Source organism: Haplochromis burtoni, unplaced genomic scaffold (assembly GCF_018398535.1).
Source record: "Haplochromis burtoni strain Fernald_Lab_line unplaced genomic scaffold, NCSU_Asbu1 Contig_125, whole genome shotgun sequence".
Classification (NCBI taxonomy): domain Eukaryota; kingdom Metazoa; phylum Chordata; class Actinopteri; order Cichliformes; family Cichlidae; genus Haplochromis; species Haplochromis burtoni.
This window is the reverse complement of record NW_024582486.1, coordinates 992,993-1,015,336: the sequence shown is the minus strand read 5'-3', so window position 1 is coordinate 1,015,336 and position 22,344 is coordinate 992,993. Positions and strand designations below refer to the sequence as shown.

At 38.7% G+C, this 22,344-nt stretch overlaps 3 protein-coding genes across 3 annotated transcripts in view; 1 reads left to right on the top strand and 2 right to left on the bottom strand.

The window, feature by feature from the left end:
• Window positions 1-364: 364 nt before the first annotated feature.
• On the bottom strand, window positions 365-6,298 carry prelid3b (PRELI domain containing 3). The gene is made up of 6 exons (XM_005929717.3): window positions 5,729-6,298; window positions 4,446-4,614; window positions 3,232-3,321; window positions 2,446-2,516; window positions 2,228-2,330; window positions 365-1,829 (listed from the first exon to the last, which is right to left on the bottom strand). Exons 1-6 carry the CDS (start codon window positions 5,758-5,760, stop codon window positions 1,713-1,715), a joined length of 582 nt encoding a protein of 193 aa, XP_005929779.1. The 5' UTR covers window positions 5,761-6,298; the 3' UTR covers window positions 365-1,712.
• Window positions 6,299-6,986: 688 nt separating this feature from the next.
• LOC102307127 (tubulin beta chain) lies at window positions 6,987-21,742 on the bottom strand. The gene is made up of 5 exons (XM_005929715.3): window positions 21,736-21,742; window positions 11,104-11,188; window positions 9,657-9,765; window positions 9,406-9,516; window positions 6,987-8,936 (listed from the first exon to the last, which is right to left on the bottom strand). Exons 2-5 carry the CDS (start codon window positions 11,158-11,160, stop codon window positions 7,792-7,794), a joined length of 1,422 nt encoding a protein of 473 aa, XP_005929777.1. The 5' UTR covers window positions 11,161-11,188; window positions 21,736-21,742; the 3' UTR covers window positions 6,987-7,791.
• The window catches only part of LOC102306427 (guanine nucleotide-binding protein G(s) subunit alpha), a 37,487-nt gene continuing 32,032 nt past the window's right edge, over window positions 16,890-22,344 (top strand). Inside the window, exons 1-2 of the mRNA XM_005929712.3 lie at window positions 16,890-18,651; window positions 20,565-20,637. Of these exons, the coding sequence (XP_005929774.1) occupies window positions 18,513-18,651; window positions 20,565-20,637 (212 nt within the window). The 5' untranslated portion in view covers window positions 16,890-18,512. The remainder of the gene's footprint in view (window positions 18,652-20,564; window positions 20,638-22,344) is intronic.

Here is a 22,344-nt window from a genome sequence, read left to right as displayed (position 1 = left end):
CTGGTTCAAAATAAATCAGGCTGACTTGGGGTTCAGTATTTTTTAAATTTCAATAGTCCTGTAGAAATATGTCACCCAAAATATATAAAATATGAATCATTTCCTCTTCCACAAACATTTTAAATAATTATTTTTAATTAGCATCATTTCATTTCCTTCATTTTTTCCCAGAAATTGTAACTGTGACATTTGTCCACTACGTGGCAGCATGTGGCACCTGCATGATGAAGTCAGAACTTCAAGCATCCTGTCAAATGTGCAGCGTTTCCCGTTTATGTCAGGTAACTCCCTCTGTGTTTAAAATATACAACCATTGCCTCCAGCAAGAAACCAGAAAACAAGAAAGAATATCTGACAAAAGCTCTTAAATAAAAAGGGTTCAAATATTTTATTCACACATTCTGCATTTGGTGAGAATCTTTTACACAATAACCCATTCAGAAAACACAAATTATAACGTGAACATGTTGTTTTGCCTTTAAAAATCAACCAAACTCATAGTTTGCTCTTCCAAATTGTTCTTTTTCCAAAAATAAATATCCCTGACATAGATAAAAAATATTTATAAATATGTTATAGACAGAAAGTTGTGCGTTTACCATCGCCACACAGATTCCCACTATGAGACTATCTCAAACACAGAGTATCCACTGAAACAGTTTTATCAAAAAGCTTGCTTAGCACATGTAGCAGCTTTTACTGGTAATAAGTGTGAAGCTTTCGGCCCCGCCATTCAGTGATCATGCTTACAGGATTATGCATGTGCTGATAAAACTACTTCAGTTGAAACGACCTCATGTTTAGTATGTAAAAAGAAGTCTGACCCTTGTTTCTACACAGTAAACAGATTCATGTTTATGTTACGTTAAAGCAGCATTTGAGAAGGTCTACTATACATTTTTAAAAGTATAAATATGGCAAGTACTTTGATCCCTTCATTTCACTTAAATACCTCAATGACATAAGTTATTACATTACATCAGTACAGTTTAGTATCAGGCTTGCATTCGTACCTAGTACAGTCTGTTGTTGTAACTGAGGTCCCATACGAAAACACTGTTGAGGTGGCTCTCTTACACAAATAAACCTTACTGTGGTCACTGTGGATAAACCAAACCGTTTAATCTGACCTGCTTGCATGCATTTGTGACATTCGGTGCGCTTGACCTACCGCCTCCATGGCTAATATCAGCCATCATTTCTCAGTGTACGCATTTGGTACAGTCACTCCTATACGTCTCACCATGACCTGTTTTTCTGCTGTAAACGTGAAGCTCAGACCAGAGACGATATGCTGGCATTCTGACACATTTCTGCCAGATGAAAACACACCTGGAGAAGGCATTTGTAAAGACAAACAGCAGCGTCTGCATTGGCACATTTCTTGTGTTTCCAGTCCTTCCACATTGCACCTTTTTTCAAAGACACAAATGGCAGTAGTGTTTAAATGTCCCTGAGTGATCCACCAACTTTTCAGCACCCTATCAAAGCAGTCCCGCCAGGCCGCATCACTAGAGAACACTCAGACCTCCTTTAGGCAGCAGTCTCCGGCTTAGAATATAACTGGTAAAAGTACACAACATGCCAAATTGTACCCTTAAATAATACAAAAATCCCCAAAGCACCAAACAGGACCAGAGTATCATAGAAGGAGGCTGGCTGTTCTGCTGTGCAGTCCAATCTGAAACTTAGCTGAACACCAGAGTTGGGTGTCATTTCTCTGTGACTGCAGCAGCCATCGGGGTGCGTATGGTCCCACGTGCTGTGGCTGCCAGCTCCTCGATTTCTGTATTCAGTCGCCTGATAACCCACTCCACGGCCTCACGGCCCTGTTCGAGAACAAAGTGAAATGTTAGTTCACGGGAAAATGAGTTGCATCAAGTAGAATACAAGAACAGAAGAGACGGCGTGCCTGAAACACGTAAACCCACTTCATGCAGCGACTGGTCTGGAGAGAACGTTAAGCTGTTGACTAGTCATCTCGTAGTTTTTAAAGATTTTTCCACACAAGTACTTTTGGACGTACAAGTGAAATGCCACAAACCTGCTGCTACTGCCCCAGCATAACAGTTATCATCTCCCTTCTTTTCTTGCGATTTGCAATGGCTATAAACACTTCTGCCTATATGTAATTACAGCTAGGTTTTAGTTATTTAACCAACACTAGTCACATGCAAAACTACTTAAAACTTGACCAATCTCAGTACAGTTTGAAGGAACCTCTTACCTTTCCAGCATTAGTAGAGATGGTGCTGGCCATAACTCCCTCCAGGTAGCTGCTGAGACTGACCCCTTTCACAGAGATGATAGCCTCCTGGGTCAATATTGTTCTAAAGAAATCATAAAATCAAAGTTTAAAAAAAAAAATGCATTGAACAATCTGACACTTCAAGCTCAGAGTGCTTATAACACATGTTACATCAGTGTAACAGTGTTAAAACTTACTTTTCTGGATCTTCAGGGTGTGGTTTATATGTTAATTTTTCATCCACAGATACCATGTTTGTGAATGTGATCTAAAGAGAGGGAAATGCAAATTGTGAGATTATGGAGAGATCATGCCTTACAGCAATAGGACAATAACCATAAGTCAATTGTTAAAACACCAGAAAAGGCATTAACAAAAAGAAAGAACTCAAATTCTTCCATTATTGCAGGTGCGGTGAAGCAAGTTCACAACAGACTAGTTACAAATCAGAATACTTATTAATCCATTAAAAAAAATTATGTGCAGATTATATGGTGTCTCCAAGACAATAAGAACAGTAAGAGACTGAACTAAATCAAAAACGTATCAGACTTGAAGATTTTCATGCTCTTAACGAGTTGATTGAATCACAAAGCTGAAGATCTTTTTTAGTTCCAAAATACTCTACATGTGCCTCTAAAGTTAAAATGCACTCTGCTAAGAAGTGACTTCTCACGCAGTTTAACAAGTTGGACTTGATTCCAGGATTAAGTCACAGAAACTCTTCAGGTGTGTGCATGTCAAACAGGTCTCATAAGAACATGTAAGAAAAATTCTCCCATTCTTAGCAGTCAGAAATGAAATCAGATTTGCTCCTGCTTGCCAGCATCATGGTCTATATTCAGCTGGCAGCACAACGAGGTACGACTGTAAAAGTGTGCTTTGATCCGTGCTCGGTAATCTGGTTTTTCACCCACTGTGAGCCAAAAAGCAGGAGGTGTTTATACAATATTTGTAATTTTTTAAAACTTTTTAGTACTCACATTTGAAGACTGAAGTTCAAAAGTCTGCTCTTTGGGATCAATAACTGATTGTTCCTGAACATAAGTGTATGTTCGTGCGTTACCAACGAGCTGAGGACAAAGAGAGAGATACATTTTACACAAACCTTAAAAGATATTTCAGAAATGGAGCAGATAATTCAAAGATAATTCAAAAAAGTGAGGTTAGAAATCATAATTGACCTTCTAATGACTCTAAAGTTCATGTGAAGAAGTGTTACTTAATCTGTGTTTTAAGTAGAAACATGAAGGCTGCAGCTGAGTAAACACTTTGTGTTTTCACTAAATTACTACTTCCATGGATTACTTCCAAAAGAGGCTTTTTGATACCACGACACCTTAATGCGAGTTAAATTATCACATGGTGCAAATGTTAACTTCTTGTAACTCATATGCCATATTTTCCAGAGTACAAGAGGCAAAATAGACTGCAGTAAGAAAAAGCTGATTCCACTTGCTTGAGCTTCAAATTGATGATTTAGTTTGCCACAACTACAACTCTCCTAGGAGACCTTTGTCACAGGGCATCATCCATAAGATGGATCTAGTTCATACGCAGAGACTGAGGCAATCTGATTAAAGATTACATTAATACACTATCAATCACCGGGTCATAGTCTGTCCTTGGAATTACAGAGCCTAGTCATAGATGTAGTGAGTGAGCATTCCTTCACCCGAAGAAATCCAAGCAAAGGTCAGTGCTGACGAACAGCACCTGATTTCCTAATATTTAAACAGTTAAACAGTGTGTAGCATATCAGCTTTCTGCAGTCTTATCATTACTGGCTTCAAAAAGTGAGGGTCAGAAGGAAAAGTTCAATGACATGATAGATATTCAGAGGCTTCCGTCACTGCTCCGATTCAGGTGACTGCTAGTTTTAACTGGGCTGACATACAAAGACGGAAAGTTACATCACATGGCGTAAAGGGTTACATCTGAGCAATGACAGAAATGTCACTACGGTGTCCTGTACAGCACGAGTCATGGCACGCAGCCATGAACCCGCCTGGGCAGACAGGTCAGCTGTTGCTACTATTCCTGGACAGAAATAGCCTGATAACCTGTTAGGTTATCGCTGCACTTGTTGAACGGAAAGCCTTAACCTCTCACCATTGCCACGCTTCTATCTGCTTTTTCTATCATTTGATAAGATTGTGTGTTTGTCAGTGATGCACAGCTGGGTTTTGATACTCACAGATTTCACTATAGATGGAAGCCCCCACTCTGTGCTGAGCAATCTTTTACTGTGGAGGCATCCTTGTGTGTCAATTTCTCTGTCCAGAACATCCACCCCAACCACACTGGGGTTCATGGGGTTTGGGTACTTCTGCATAGCAGCTTTAATCACCATCTCCCAAGGGTGGCTGTTGAAGCAAAGAAAAATATTAATATTGTAACAAATAAAAACTGCCAAATACACATTTTTATGTCTTGTACATTATATTTACACAAACTGAATACAGAGCTAAAATAATTCTTTATAAATTACCATTTTATGTTGGCTATCAACATTAAATCCAATATCAGCACTCATTTTATCTCACATCTATTAATTTATTCTCTTTCCTTTGTATAATATCTCAAACTACTCCTTTGCGTTACATTTTGGTAGCTATTCTATTTCATTTAAGCAATTTGTGTCACGTTTTTCTTCTTTTTTGGCTGTATGAATATATTTTCCAACACTGCTAAAGCGAGTTTGCTAACAATACACATATTTAACAGTTAAATGACTAGTGAATTAACCACTACTCAGTAACAAAAAAAAATGTTTTGCTATGTGATCATTTAAAAAAAAAAAAAAAGATTCGAACTTGTGTTTAAAACATTTAATGTGTCAAAATATTTTAATGAGTCTAAACAATTCCCCACTTTCCAATTTTTCAAAATATCCATCCAAAGTTAGTTAAGTAGATATATAATGTTTGAACAAAACATCAGTAAAGAGTGCTCATTGAGTAAAAATGTTATTTTGAGTGGTTGCCATGCACTGGCCCGTTGCGTAGTGACGCACACGGAGATGTAGGGGAAAGGTTACGCACCAAGGGCTTGACCTGGCTGGCTGATTATGCAATGACAAAAAGCATCTGTAACCAGAAACCGGCAGTTCCGCACACACCATGGCTATGTTAATACTTTTACAATCACCTATGAACTTGCGTGACTTCTTTTCAGCATTACATTTTTTTTTTCAAATTACACACAGACTGACAACGAATAGAATACGTCTGGTACTTCTCCTTAGCATGTCATTTTAGCATACAAGCTAGCGACAGTAAAGTTATACCGTAGACAGGTTATATTTCACTTACATAGTCCGTTAGTTATAGTTAGGAACATCGTCTGGTTACAGTTTTGTGTTATAAACCCTACGTGTGTTGTTCAGCGGATTAAAACTAGCGTTACTTAAGTGCTGAACCACACACCGAGCTCCTGCAGGCCGGACATAAAAACGCTTTGCAGGGGTAATTTACTCACTTGAATATGTGCTCTGAGGTCCAGATCTTCATGGTTTAGGTAGCTGATCGCTGCTGGTGAAAGGGGGGTAATTTAAAGAGCCGGTAGACTGGCACAGACGCACTGACAGACTGGGGTGAACCACGTTCAAAGACAACCGCATGTCTCCTCCCTTCATACCAGAGCAAGTCACGGGTGCGTGACGCACTTCCGCTACTGTGGCACATGCCGTACAAGTCCGCTGACCCTGGAATAGAAGGATAAGAAATAGTTTATCGTAAATGTCCATGGACAATTCACTTAACCGATGTAACAAAAGCGTGATTATAACATATCACCTTAAGTATGCATAATACGTTTTTTCCCATCAGGCTTGGCAGGCTCTGTGAATATCGCCCTTGTCTGTTACACAACTCAGCTGAAGGTTAAGACCTACTCAGCTGATGCAACAGGACGGAGTCACAGATCAAATCTTCATGTAATGGTTCAGCACTTGGTTATAAGTGTGCAGGCTCTGTAGATCCTGAGTCTTTATTACGTTCTTAATTTTCTCTGCGCAATTATGAAGTGACAGACTTGTTTTACTGAGTGAAAACAGGATTTATTTTCACTTTCCCCCCCTTTTGCTCAGTTTTCAGTTAGGTTTAGTTTAGTTTATATAGCAAAAAAAAGTTACCCCCACCCCTCAAAAAACAAATCTTTATTGGCAGATCTTTAAAAAAATTTTTTAATATATATACAACTGTGGGCGGTATTTTTCAGGAGCAATATTTTAGAAAATTTGCAATATGCGTTACAAAGAAAACAGCAATACTCACATTTCCTTTAAAAAATATATTTTAGTTTTTTTGTGTGCAGTGTTTTTTCAGTCAAGTTTTGCTTCTTCAAAAGTGTTCTTTGAAAGTGTTTTGTCATACCTAGTTCTGGCTCAGAGTAACAACCTTGGGGTAAATGGTCGTCCTTGTCAATGGGAAGATGAGCTACTGGACGAGTTTGGGAACTGCTAGTACTGTGAGTGCTGTGTCAAGTAAAAACTGGTGTCCTTATCTCTTCCAGTGCAAGACAGTTCCAAGTAATTTTTTCAAGCTGAGTGTGATATCTTGTGGTTAATTACATAATTATTCAATAAAATTACAATAAATGTTAATGCTGCTGGACAGGATTATGTGAAATAAAGCTATTTTTTTAACATTTACATAGCTTTTGAGTTATTACTGAATACTCAAACTATTGAGAATGAGAAGTAATATCTCTCTTTAGTCAGTCCTTTTCTTTTTTGAGTGATATTAACCCTGCTTGCTTTTTGGTAAACATGACAGCTGTTTTTCCTTCCTAGCTTTGTTGCTACATTGTAGAATTTGTCCTCTGTGGGGCAATACTGCACTTGTCACCATAACCTATACCCCCATGTGATTTACAGGCTTTTCTTTAATCCCAGTGCAGTGTGGCTTTATTGCGGTTGAACTTGGACATCTTGGCAGCATGTGTACTTATCTCAGAGTGCAGCTAGTTTGTTCGAGTTATGAGTAATCTCTATGCCCCAGGCTCGTGAAAGTGGGAGGAAACTGTGCGACAGCCTTAGCCGGTATCAGTGTCAGTGTGCTGTCAGAGGAACGTCCATCAGTAGAGCTGAGTTTAGTCCAGTTTAGCTTAAAATTGTGTCACTGAATTAAAAGTAAAAATATGGTTTTCCTTTTTCATTGTTGGAACAAAATTTCACTCTTGTTTTACTGTTTTTAATTGCTATCACAACTTATGCAAAATGCAAACGATACTGGTCAAGCAGTGTAAAGGTGACACTTCATGTTTAAAGCTGATGGATATATATTGCTGCCAAAACATTACTTTTCATATATACATGCAAAAATAGTATTTAACAAATTTACTGTGAAATTAAAAAAAAATCTAGACCTCGAAAACGCACATTCAAGCACATGATCAGTTTAAGAATACAAAGCAGACAATCACCATTATTGTTGCAAATATGTTGCAGCACCTTTTATCACTTACACCAACAACAGATGCGACAAACTACAGAGTAAGAGTTCATTTTAATACCAATATTCCAACATTTCTTCTATCTTCTACTCATCTTTGGCTTCTTTGCTCATTTCAGTCACTGTTTCCAACGTAACCTCCACCTTAGACTGTGCCTTTCTTGTTGCTGATGGTGAGGGTCCCTCCTCTTCTTCCTCTTCTGGTTCCCAATCTAGATCAGCAGTGGCATCTTGGTACTGCTGGTACTCTGAGACCAGATCATTGAGGTTGCTCTCTGCCTCCGTAAACTCCAATTCATCCATACCTTCCCCCGTATACCAGTGGAGAAACGCCTTCCGTCTGAACATCATGACGAACTGCTCGCCCACTCTTCGAAACACTTCCTGAATGGCTGTGTTGTTGCCAATGAACGTGGAGGCCATTCTGAGGCCTCTAGGTGGGATGTCACACACGGCGACCTTCACGTTATGGGGGATCCAATCCACAAAGTAGTTGCTGTTTTTCTGCTGGATGGCAAGCATTTGCTCATCCACTTCTTTGGTGGACATCCTACCACGGAAGACACCAGCGACCGTGAGGTAGCGGCCTCTCCTCGGGTCGCACGCTGTCATCATGTTGCGGGCGTCAAACATCTGCTGGGTGAGCTCCGGTACAGTGAGAGCTCTGTACTGTTGGCTGCCACGTGGCGTCAGAGGGGCAAAGCCTGGCATGAAGAAATGAAGGCGAGGGAAGGGCACCATGTTGACGGCGAGCTTCCTCAAGTCGGCGTTGAGCTGTCCAGGGAATCTCAGAGAAGTCGTGACCCCGCTCATGGTCATGGAAACCAAGTGGTTGAGGTCCCCGTAAGTCGGCGTGGTCAGTTTTAACGTGCGGAAACAGATGTCATAGAGGGCCTCGTTGTCAATGCAGTAGGTCTCGTCAGTGTTCTCCAGAAGTTGGTGGACTGACAGCGTAGCGTTGTAGGGCTCCACCACCGTGTCAGAGACTTTAGGCGACGGCATGACACTGAAGCTGTTCATGATGCGGTCGGGGTACTCCTCACGGATTTTGTTGATGATGAGGGTTCCCATTCCAGAACCAGTGCCGCCCCCGAGTGAGTGAACCAGCTGGAATCCCTGCAGGCAGTCGCAGCTTTCACTCTCGTGCCTCACCCTGTCGATCACCTGCTCCACCAGCTCTGCGCCCTCTGTATAGTGGCCTTTTGCCCAGTTGTTCCCAGCTCCTGAGTTTCCTGTAATGCCAGAATAAATGTATGTAGGTCAAGGATGCTGATAACATGCATCACAATTTTAAAAAGAAAAGAAATTGTGACATTTTTCAGTTCTAGGGCAGTAAATGTATCAACTTTTCACAGGTTAAATGCTTAGCACAGCTATTTTGCAATAATTTTTTATCAGTTTTATCAGTTTTACTTTCTGAAATTCAATAAGTCAAATTCAGTTGGGGTTTTTTTTTAAATAAAGCCAAGATGGAAACCTTATTATTTTCTTACTGCAAGGGTAATATTATAAAAATAATATAGCATTTACACTGTACAACTCTATCCAAGAGCTTTCTAAATCCAAAGCACAACATGTAGTGTATAATATAGTAAACTGCATATAGCCTCCTTTCTCAAAAAGTCATGAAAATCAAAAGCACAGAAATGTGAGACAGAAAGTTTCAGAGTTTCAGAGTTTGCATATTATTGATTATCTCACCATGGATGAAGTTGTCTGGTCTAAAAAGGGCCCCAATGCGGCTTCCTCTTACACTGTCCATGGTGCCAGGCTCCAGGTCCACCAGTAGGGCCCTGGGGACATATTTACCACCTGCAAACACAGTTGAAGTTTTAAAAAAGACTTAATTAATTTTAATATTGTTTATTTGTAAATTTGTAAACAGCTGGAATTTATAAATAAAAATTTGAAATTTATCAAGCCAGATAAAGCAGCTCAAGTTAATAACGCACCGTGCGCCTCGTTGAAGTAGACGTTGACCCTCTCCAGTTGGATGTTGCTGTCTCCTTCGTAAATGCCTGTTGCGTTGATCCCATGTTCTTCACTTATCACTTCCCAAAACTGCCAAGAAATAAAAGCATCAGTATAACATAAGCAGAAGCAAAAAATGTTTGCAGATGCAGAAAATTAATACTTCATTTAACACTTTTGATGTTAAGGTCTTTAAATGGTTTCTTTAAAAAATATATTTTGATCACTGTTTACAGTATTTACAACCCTAATGACCATTAAAACAAAAAGGTGTAGGCTAAAATATCAGGCTGTTAAATCTACTGTTTTTTTTCTAAATAACAAGAAATTTATAACATCTCACCAAATTAATAGATAATAAAAAAAATGAAAACCATACATCAGCACTAAAGTTGGTTACCATATTACTTTTAAACATTTATTTTACATTTTCATATTGAATGTTCCACCAGTTAATCCCTCAATGTTTGTCCGGACCCCTACTTTTCCGCCCTGAGTTCAAACTGTTACTCTCTAATTTCAAACAGCCTCTGAATACACTTTAGATTTAGATTATTTTGTGCTTTGTGTTTTGTGAGTATAGCATTAAAATTAATAAAAATTTTAGGGTGTGTAGTTTAACAAATAAGGAAGTGGTTGGTTCATTTATGATTTTTAAAGCTTTCTTCTGTTGCATGTAAATTGGATTAAACTGGAGTTTATTTACACACACGATGTGCAGAATTTGCTATTGGACATAAAATTAGATTTTTTTAAAAAATTGTCTCAACTGCAAAAATCAACAAGTTTGTTTAACTTCCCACGTATGCAATATATTCGAAATGACTTTAATTAAGTTGCGCTGACTGCTACAATAATTGACTTTATCTTTTAACATTTTTTTAGTTTTACGTATTAGACACATCAGGTTGTACAAATGGAAATCTTTACATAAACAATACAGAATTAATAACAGATTCCTCAAGCTCAGATCTCGAGTTGTACAAATGGTAAAGTTATTTAAAGTCAGCATCTTGAGTCAACTTTAAAAGTATCTAAAAGTGTTATGTTTTCAGCTTTATTATCTTGTAGTTTCACTCTCTTTTTTGTGTGAGCGACGATAAAAATGTCACACCCAGTGCTCGCACTGCAGTTCTCATTTTAGCTCTTATCTTTAGCCTGAATGCCTGACAGGGAACACCCTGTGTCACTCAAAACTGTTTTTGATATGCAAAGAAAAATTGCATGTGACAATATACACCGAAATAGAAAAAAGCAAAATAATGCGGCCAGTAAAGAAAAGTATTTTCTGTCATTTTATCTCAACCACAATTAGAGTAAAAAGTGGTTTATAGTCAAACTGACGCATCTTTAAATAATCTTTTTAAGAATTACATAGGAAGTTTTAACGATGCTAATGCATTTGTCTATATATTTTATTTATTTTACCTTTGAGCCGATCTGGTTGCCACACTGTCCAATTTGCAGATGTACAATTTCACGCATGATGGTCGGGCTACAGTACGCAGAACAGCTGGTGGTCTGTGATAGTCTTCAGTCCTCCTGTCAGCTTTTATAGTACAAGAAATGATGTCACCAGCAGTGTCGGGGAGTCACCCCTGCTGATAATATGTGAGAGACCCATGATACACAATGGAAACTGTGCACAGAATAGCAGCGTTTACCATTCATTGTTTATGCTTCCATTACTAAGTAGACATAGCATGTCTGCTTTAGATTTGTTTTGATATCTGTATGTTCCACATATGCAAATATAAATAGCTAATTATGAAAAAGGCATGGCATATTTCCTTTTGTATAAAACTTTGTAGACTTGCAAAACACCTCTACACTGAAAAAAAGGCCAAGTTGGATTTATTTATTTCAATAGTGGACATCGGCAGAAACTTAAACAACTGAGTTAAATCAACACAACTTATTCATATTCAATAAACCTGTGCATTTTGTGTTGATAAAAGGCAATTGAAACATGTTTAGATGAAGTAAGGTGCGCTCTTGGAATATTTTAATACTTTGCAATATTGTCGTACTAATGCAAAACACGACATTTTATTGGATATAAAAAGAACATCTGAGCTGTGCAGCTGGGCAAAAGCAGGAAGGAAGAGAACCAGAAATAAATGGAAGCTGATGTGTTTCTCTGGTCAGCGTCAGATAACACTCAATAAGCATGCTTGTTTATATATGAGAAGAAAATAATGTTAACACTGTAGATACATCTGTTTGCAGTGAATGTTATATGTGTGAGAGATGCTACCATCTAGAGGATTTATGTAAGCATAACATGATATAACTGAATAAAGTTATGCATTTGGGTGACAAATTGGTTTAAACAGAATTAAACCATCATTATTGTTACTATAGTTGAGAGAAGTGATTTAGAGATAAACAAAGAGGACAAATGTTATTCTCCTGTCATAGCTTTTAACTTACTTTATTAGTTAGTGTGCACAGAAAATATCATAATTATTTAAGTGTAAGTTTTCTCCTTGACTGTACCTTCAGTACAGGTCAGCATAAGGACAAAGGCTCTATTGCTCACACCTACAGAAATGCCACATATGGTCAAATCATTTGCGTTTGTTGAGATTTTTACTGTAGTTCATGCTACCACCCACTTTGACAGTTAGCAGGTGACTGTACAAAGTTCCTGTCAGTATACTGGCAAAACCTTATAAGCGAAGTGCACGTGGTTTGCGACGACAAAAACGCCGTCGAACTGAGAAAAGTTTTGTTTACAGAGATTTTGCATTTATATTGCTTCTGAAATTGAAGTTATTAAGTCTTTTTTCACTCGTCTATGGGCATTCATTAGTGAGCCACAGCAGCATTTAGTTGTCATTGATGACCTTTATGTGTTTTGCCCTGAGCTTGTTTCTCTTGCTGTTTGACACATTTATGGAGGGAGGTGTGTGTGTGTGTTTTACATGCATCCGTCTGTGATCTAAAGGCCAAAGAGCCACTTGCATATCTAAATCGCCAGGAGGTGAGTGAAGATGACAGGACGTCCTTTTTTTGAATGGCTCTCAGTGTCTGTTTAATTACTTTAAATAATTGTTTTTATTGCTTTTTGCAGCTCGTCAGTAAGTTTAGGGTAGAACCATTATGAAGTGTTATGTTTTTCCAGATTTTCTGTCACATATATGCTCTTACAATGGTAAATGTACATAGTAAAGACGGCAAAAAATGGATGTTAATAAGGTCACCGGATGTATAAGGAATAAGTCCAAAGTTCAGGCTTCAGACTGCTCTTAATACTCTGTTAAGACTGTTAAGACTCCAGGATCCGTACGACGTCAGTGATATAGCCCTCAAAGCAAACACAGTGTGATCTCACCCACTAGCTACTGACGACCTGTTACCTCAAAATTTCTGATGTACCTTTTACCTCATGTTTAGCATTATTGTTGTCATCATTTTGGTGTTTTGAAACCAGATGTGATGAGCGAGGGGGTGGGATGGGGGTGACTGTGAAACCACACACCCACGGATGGTCATTAGCTAGTGAGCGTATCCCGGATAATCCTTTTGAACTCTAATAATGAGCAAAATTTACCAAATAAAGTATTTGGTAAATTAAATATTAAAGTATTTATTACAAGTACATGTCCATGCAACAGTAATGTTAGGCTTGTTAATGCTGCTGGCAAACCTATATACTTAATCAGAGTGAGAAAAGTGAATAAATAAATAAAACATATGTGTGGTAGATGCTATTTATATGCTAGGTGGTTACATGATGGCATAAAATATCACTCATATTTAAACTTTTGTGGATATAAATGATAAATTGTTGTCCAACAATAAAATGATACTGAGCTTTTTAAAGGTTGTTTTGCATGAATAACAACTAAAAACTGGTCATTTTAGCACGTTGCTAGGTGGTTCCTTGGCAACATGATGACACTGTAGTATCTGATATAGATAAGAACCTCCGGGGGCCTATGATGTACCTGTGTGCCAAGATTGGTTGTTTAGCTCCTGATTCTCTAGGAGGATAAACAAATAATCATGCAAACAGAGATTTTGTGTGTTATTATAGAAGTTTGTTTCCAGCAGTGGAAAAAAACAAACAATCAAACATACAAACAATTCTTTCAGCCATATGTGGCTATATCAGAATTTTGACTAACTCAAACATCTGAGGAAAAAAAGGCTTGAATTTCTGAAATAATAATTCCAATTTTGACTTATAGATGACAAAAACAATTGTTCTTTCATTTGAAATAAACTTCCGTTATATCAAAGTAAAGATGGCATGGAACTATTTATTGAGTACCTAACGTCGAGGTGGAGACTTCTAAGTTTCGCTCATGACTAACAATGACAGCACAATATTCATTGTTAGAAAGACAAAAATTTTAATATTACTACATCTTGTTTTTGCTGGATGCTAAATTCACATTTCAGCTTCATGATTTTTTGTATTTTTTATAGACATAAGATATATATATATATAAAAGGTCTATCCTAGTCTTAGCATTAACCATAACATACCCTAAAAAGTGTTGGTAGTCTCTCAATGCCAGATTAATAAAAACCATGAGTTACTAAAGCAATGTGACCTCAGTGGTCTTTGGCAAAGCCCTGTAAACGCTGTTTCAGAAGCTCCATTAGGTGTTGAATTGGTTTGCAGACTGTGAAAGGCAGGACATGATTTATAGATATCCTTCTCCTCCTGAAGTCCTCTATCAGAGTCTCATCATTTGTTTTGCATTCACTGTTGTAGTCTTTTGTAATTTAATGAAAGTTTCTTCGCAGCTTTTAAAATGCGATTCCAACAGGGCATCGCTACTTTCTTTTTCGTTCTCAAATAACTGACAGCGCTAATTTGACTTTCATAATCACCGTTTAGTTTGGAAAGAAGTGACAATAATAATGTTATAAACGGAGAGCTTACGTTTACTTTTTCTATCAGATGTGACAACATGCCATTAAAGTAGTAATTTGTACCAAACCATGTGATACATTTGCTTTGAAAGGCTGCAAGTTTTATCACTTACTTTTTACACGGACTTTTTTTTCCCATTTTTGCCACCTGAAGAATTTGGTAAACAAGATTGTTGCCCTTCACTTATTAACTGTTGATAGTCGTATTAGCATATTCCTGTTATTAGTAACCTAGCGGTGTTACTGCGATTGAATGTATATGGAAGCATTAACCTCTTTATGAGCCGATATTTGAATAACTTGATGTAAAGTTTGTCAGAGGTGTTGAATGAGGCGGCGGACAGGATAATAATCATTTTGCTTCAAAGAGGGCGCCTCTCCCCTTCTGTACCTCTGCTTCATGACGCTCCGGGCAATCATGTGATCCGACCCTGCTTCATTCCAGATGCGTCAAGTGGCATGCAGGCGGAAACGAGCGTTACTCTCACATTACCCTCAAAATAAAAGCCAAAAGTACCTTCTCGGCCTTAAGATTTGGTGGGTGGGTTAAATGTATTGATGTTTGTTCTGTTTTCGCAGTTCAGGTGAAACGTTATACTTTAACACACACACACACACACACACACACACACACACACACACACACACACATATACTAAAAATATTAATGTATTTACTAAATATATTTTAAAAATAATTAAAACTCCACTTGTGTGGCTGTAAGTTTTGTGCAGTTCAGAGAGAGGATTTTAAAGCCAGTTTTAAAAGAACTGCAAAAATCTGTGAAAAGAATAAATGTTTCACATAGCAAAAGTTTCAAAGGCTGTTTTTTTTTTTTTCTTCAATTAATGCTTGGATGCCTGATTTTTATTTTAAGCTTTTTCTGGGATTTTCTGTTGCTGCAGGGCTATATTTATCAGGAACCCTTTGCCCTGAGCTCCACATAGATTTGCATGGATTAGTGAATCAATGTCAAATGTCACATGTTAAATAAGTAAATAAAATAAAATATTGAAAATATTTCCCTTTTTTCTTACACTTATAGGAGTACTGGGGTTTCTTTGGGACCTCTGGTCAAATTAGCCAAGGCTCAAATCTAAGCCTGTTGATGTTCCCTTTTATTAAATGCATGGTTTAGAATTCTAAAAGACCCCGACCCCTGTATATTTAATGGTTAAACAAAACAACATAAATTGTCTTAGTAAGGTCTTATACCACCATGTGCTACCAGATAATCCCTCAAAACCCAGATGTTCAAAAGATTTTCTTGGATTTGGTGGTAACAGTGGTGGAAAGTGCTGTCTAAAATTGGAAGTCTAAAATTCCAGTGTTGGATGGGGCTGAGAGCACATTACTGTGGAGGCCATTTATGACACATCACTGTGAGGACCTTTGCTATCAAAACAAATCACAAGCTATTTGCATTTTTTAACCCAAAAAATTATGACGGCTGATGTGATTTTTGTACTCAAATCATTTAATGACTCATTGCTACCTATAAATGGGGACATTGTAGAGCACCATCATTGAGGTAGAAATGTATAATCATAGGAAAAAGGTCATCATTCAGCCCAACTTCCTATTTGTGCCACTTCCCTCAAAGGCAACTGTTCTGAAATGTCAGGTGCAGCCGGTGTATGATGGTGAAGTTTAAAAATATAAGGTGAAAAAAAAATTATGACCTTTTTTTTCCTTTTGCAGGGGAAACAACCCTTATCACTATTACGTTACCTCCATTGTAATTACCATTGTTATTATTACTGATCAGTCCACAAGTTTTTTGTGTCTGAAGAAGGCCACAACAGAGAGATTTTGTAAATTATTATGGAAGCTTGTTTTCAGGCCACGGAAAGAAATAAACAAAACAACCAAAACTTTTTTTTTTTTTTGCCAGCCATAGGCCAAACATGTGGGATAATATGTAATTTTCAACTTACTCAAACTTTTGGAAAAAGAAGTTTCAAGTTATGAAGTCTAAAATTTGAAATGAGAACCAGTAATTTTGACTTGGATGGCATTTTTTTTTTCAGTCAAAATAAGCTCTCATATATAATAGTAAGAAATGACCTCGAATTAGTGAACTGTGAACTGAGGGATTGCACAAAGGTCCAGTATACAATCAGGCAATGTCTTGTAGAGTGCAAGAATACAAATAAAAACACAGAAAAACATTAAATCAAAGACGTGTGACCTAACTGTATACACACCCTGTATTTGTTTTTGTGTGTGTCAGCAAAAAATACTTAAAAAGGACGAAAACATCTATTTTTAAGAGATTAGTTCCGCTTATGCGTCCTTTCGGCTTTTATTGTGAAAGCTTCCAGCGGAAGTCGAGTTTCTCCGTCCCGGAAAACTTGACCACGGTTCTTCGTTCCCAGGGTTCCGTGAGAGCCGTTTGCCCCACCCCGCCTCTACAACGCTATCTATCTCAATGTTCAATTCTCAGAGAAAAAAAAAGGTGGGCAAAAATAATTCAGGGTAACACAGCAAAGAAACGAGTCTCACCTCCCCGACCGGTTCATCGGAGCAACCGCGGCCTGTCGGCGGTTAAAAATGACAGCGTCGCCGTTGGACCAGTGATTGAAAACACCGCGGTATGTTCATGTATCATGCACATGTAACCATAATCTACCATACGGATTCAAAGGGAATACAACAATCCGAGAGACTTGACAGCGGCTTGTACCTGCGCCAAACGGGAAAATAACGGAGGATTTTCCACGAATATCACCTGGATATCGCGCTATATTCAAGGACATCCAGCTGCCAAACACCGCCTTAGCTCGGCCCCGGAGAAGCTTTCTGATGTGAGGAGAAATATAAATTGACGTTACGGAGAGAAAAAGGACGGAGAAGGGGCCTTGTTTCTTTCCCCCCTTTTTTTCTTTTCTTTTTTCTTTTTTCCTTTTTTCTTTTCTTTGGGGGGTGGGGGGGTTCTCGTGAAACCTCAGGAAAAAAAAGCCAAGCACCAGCATCTACTTACGGGGGAGAGGAAATAATTTGGACATCGGCTAAAAACGGGATCTTATTGATAAGGCTCCTATATATAATGTGACTGTTGTGGTGGAGACAGAAGCCCGGGTTGTAGCCTGATGATTCACATGCCGTCATTTTAAGAGGAAATATTTATTTTTTAATTTCTCCCCATCCGCCCTGTTAATGTGCTTTTTTTCCTGGCCAGCCTGAGATAGGATTTCAAATAATAACCTGAAATTATATTTAAAGGGAGAGTCGATGGAAAAAAAGAAAACGGGGCTCTTTTTGGTTGTGAGTGGAAATGAATTGAACGGCAGAGTAGTGAGGCATCTGCCAAAGATGGGCTCCGGAGGAGACATTTGCTGAGGAAGATTTAACATCAAAGCTTGAGAAAATATACATACGTGTATATTTAAAACAAAGGAGGAAAAGAAGGGGGGGTAAAAAAAAAAATACACCTTTAAGGAAGCTGGACCCCACCACCAGCACCATCGCCATCCCTAGACACTCATTCATGTGCAGCCAGAAGCTGGAAATTTTACATCCACTCTCATATCAATGTTGATGACTTCATTGCGGATTTACAGTGGGGGGAAAAAACTACAGGAATCAAGCATCTGAGAAGGGCGGCATCGTAGCTCTGCTCCTTTCTGACTGATCTGTTGCTGATAAATTGCCAGTAAATATCCACACCCCCCACCCCATCAGCTCCTCCACACATACACATTGTGCCAAAGCCTGGTGAAGCTCACTGTCTACTACCTGGCGTCTACTTCTTCTGCATCTGGCAAGATACATGTCACCCATTTGGAGCCAGGTGTTCCTCTCTTGGGCCAGTCTAGGAATTTGGGATTGATTTAAAAAAAGATCCTCTCTTTTCTGACCATCACCCTCTTCTTTCACCCACCTACCCCAACCATATCAACCGCCCTGCCTCCAAACCCTGAACCTGCAACTGGGTTTTTGGGAAGATGGGCTGCCTTGGCAATAGTAAGACTGAAGACCAACGAAATGAGGAGAAGGCACAGAGGGAAGCCAACAAAAAGATTGAGAAGCAGCTCCAAAAAGACAAACAGATATACCGGGCAACTCATCGGCTACTGCTGTTGGGTAGGTTTTGTGAAATTTAACATTACTGTTTCCATTTTGTTCCTACAAAACAGCATTTTCACCTGTTTAACTCATGTTGGTGCCACTGTAGCAGACTGTACCCATGAAAAGTGTGTAAGGACCACTGTTACAGCAAGGCATCAAGAACTGATGCAACGCCATGAAGTCCCGACTAATTCGCTTCAAGCGTCTTGGCACAGGACAGTTGAAAAAGCAGGCCTGTCTGCATTCATGGGATATTATGGAGCATGATTGCAGAACATGTGAGAGAGAGGGGGGCAGACAGACACCACCATCTGTGTGAGGGAACCACACACACACACACAGGCACCACGCAGAGGCCGGGAGGCCACTCACGGGCGTTTGTGCATGGCTCTTTCTCACCTCCACACATGTAAAAAAAAAAAAAAAAAGAAACCAAACTTGTGATCTGGTTCATTTGTGGCTGCAGCGTACATCCTGGTTGAGCCTAGTTTTCACACTGCATATGACATACTTTTTTTTTTTTTCTCTCTCTCTCTTTTTGCATAATCCCTCCACACCACCCACTCTGGAAATTAATATCCTCTAATTAGCCATTATTTGGTAAAGCTATTTTTGGCCTCATCACGAGAGCCTTCCTGACATGATGCAGTGTGAACCTTAAGGCCAGCCCTTGTGCTGGACTACAGAGTGCAAATTAGGATTACTAGTTTGCCTTGAATGCCTGTTTCTCTCGCTCTACGCCTTCTCTGAAAAGCAGGCCTGTAGCCTGGCTGGCTCCTGGTGCTTGGGGATGGAGATGTGATGGCCGGGCTCCTTTCACACTCAGTTTTGCAAGGACACGTTGAAGGCTGTTCTTATCCAGAAATTTATTTTCTTAATTATTAACCTCAGGGTTCAGGGTCTAGCAGTTTTTCTCCTGAATGACATGCTCGGGGAGAGAATAGTTGTCTACATGTTGGAGCTTTTTTTTTTTTTTTTCCTTGGTCCTTGTCGCCTCTGGAAGAAGGGGCAGACTTTGGTGAAAGTGCACGTGTCGTGCATCAGCCTCCCTATGTAAAACTACACAAGCTAAATGTATTTACGATTCAGTGTTGCATAAAATGCGTAGTACAAGTTAAAAGTAGTATCCTAGTGTTTAGTGCTTTGCCAAGGTGAGGTAGAACAATTCATGAAGTTACCTGTGGTTCCCAAGATAAGGGTTTGGGTCACAGGAGAAATCTAAGGGATCATGAGGTTTGCTTTTCTGGTCTGTGTGTGTTGCTTTGTGACATAATGGGTCTCAAAATTGTTCTTTAAATGAGACGTTTAAAGGGGAAATCTCTCTTTGGAGGAACTGCCTTTGGAAGAGGTCACTAGCCAGAAGTGGCAGGAACCACCGGTTTAATCTTTAACAATGCAGTGTGTATAATACGCTGACCTTTTTGTTTTTTTTAATGTAAAATCAGAAACTGCAAAGTAACAAATACATGAAGTAATGTTTTAAAAAAGGATATTTCCTTCTTAAACACAGTGAAGTAAAATGCACTGTTGAAATGGGAATACTCAAGTAAAACTCAAGTTTCTTCATACATAAGATAAGAGCAGTCAATGATAAGAGCAGTAAAAAGAGATAAGAAAAGTAAAAGGTTCTTGACTCTTAGGTTGGGTACATCGAGGTCTCGCCTTTTGGCTTTTGTGTAACATGCACTGTTTAAAAGTAGGTAAGGCCTGTGACAGGGCAATGTCTGTGCACAATGGACAGGACTTCTCTGCTAAGGTGCAACATTGTTGTAGTTCAAATCATTAAAGGCATCGCTGTGTAGTGCTTCCAGGACTCGTCTAACCTTGGAACATCAAAATGCCTTCCATCTCTGCTCCTTCCTGGATATTTTAGTTGCTTGTACAACTTCATGAAACTCTTGTCTGACTTGTTGTTTCTCTGCTTTCAGGGGCTGGTGAATCCGGGAAAAGTACGATAGTCAAACAGATGCGAATATTGCACGTTAATGGCTTCAACGCAGAGTAAGTTTCGCTGGTTCCCCCTCAGTTCACTATTCACTAAACACTCCCACAGTTTCTCTTTAGAGTAAAGGAACCCATTTAGATGGATATCTGCTCAGGTACTGACATATTTGTTGACCAAATACCTAAATTATGTAATGATGTTTTGGAGAGGAGTAATGGGGCATTAAGAAGATACCACTGATACAAAATACCTTTCCCACCAGTCTTCAAGTTTTCAGGTAGAGCAGGAGACTTGGTTAGTTATTACTTTTAAAATCACCTTAAATACAGAAGTAAAAAGAAGCATTGGATGTTACTGTTCTTGCCTATAAATAATTTCTTTAACCATATATTTAGAAGTGATGAATTAGCAGCTGTTTCCAGCTTGTTTTTATATTATAGCTAACAGAAATACTGTATTTGAAGTGTTAATTGGAGAATGAAAGAAAAAACAAAATGTTATTGGATTCATTGTGAAAATGGAAAATCAGCCTTTTATGATAACTGTTTAAAAAAATATTCTATACATGTCTATACACCAACAAATTCCATATATATATCTTAGTATTTTATCATAGTGTGTTAAACAATATGCATCAATTGCAGTATTTTAAGAGGCATTTACCTTTTTATAAAACCTCGTAATGCAGCGAGTGTAAACTGTTTTTAGATTGCAGAAGCACTGCTGCAGTAGTTCCTTACTTTGTATTAACTTCATGCACAGCAGGATCTTCTGGTTTTTACCTTTTCTAAAATCAGTAGGGATGCATGCTGGTTAAATATACTCCACATTGTTTATAAGAATTAAAACAGACTTCCAGGTCCTTATGTCACAGCCCGGCTCGACACAACATAAAGTGTAGACTGAGTCCAGAGTTTGCAGAAACATTGGTTTTATTTTATATTACTTAACCTCAGCTAAAGATGACAGCCCGGAGAGCATGAAGGTAAGAAGTGGCATCTTTCCCCGAGCCAACCTGAGGCATGCCTTTATCCACGCCTCGTCAGGTGTAGACAATTGGGAATTAAGCCTCTGCAACACCCAGAGACTCTTTCTTCCAGAAAACCATTGTTAGTAATGACACCTGTCGTTAAGTGCACTGAAGTCAACGTGACATCGGCAGAGCACGTACTATCTACGATTAGCATCAACCAAATCAGTGAGGAGACAAACTCCAGTTTGTCCTGACCTGTTATGCTTGTCATTTATATGCAGTCTACAGTGGCTGAAAGATAAATGTACACCTTGGTGTCAGTATAAGGATAAAAAAGTTTATTTAATAAGATGAATATTTGCTAGCCGAGTTGCATCAGACGGTCTTTCTTCTGGCTAATGTTAGCTAACATTAGCCTAACTGCTGGTATGGACTGATTACTGCCCAACATAACAGGTGGACATCCTTCTAACCAACCACTTCCTGTCTAACTTCATGGTAACACTGATCTCCTGTCAATCACACTGGTAGAAGATCGCTGCCATTTGATTGGTTATAGTTTTTTTTCTGCAACATGGTGAATATAATGTCTTTAAGGAAGGTTGATATCATACCATCGTTTCACAATATCAAACCTCGTATTATGTTCACTTTGGATCGCTACAGTATTATGGCTCATAATCAAAATCCCTATGGAGAACTCTGCTGAACTGTGTACCATCTGAAGTAACATGAGTTTGTCTTTTTTTGTACTTACTGCAAGTTTGCGTTGGTGTCTGAGTTGTGCTGT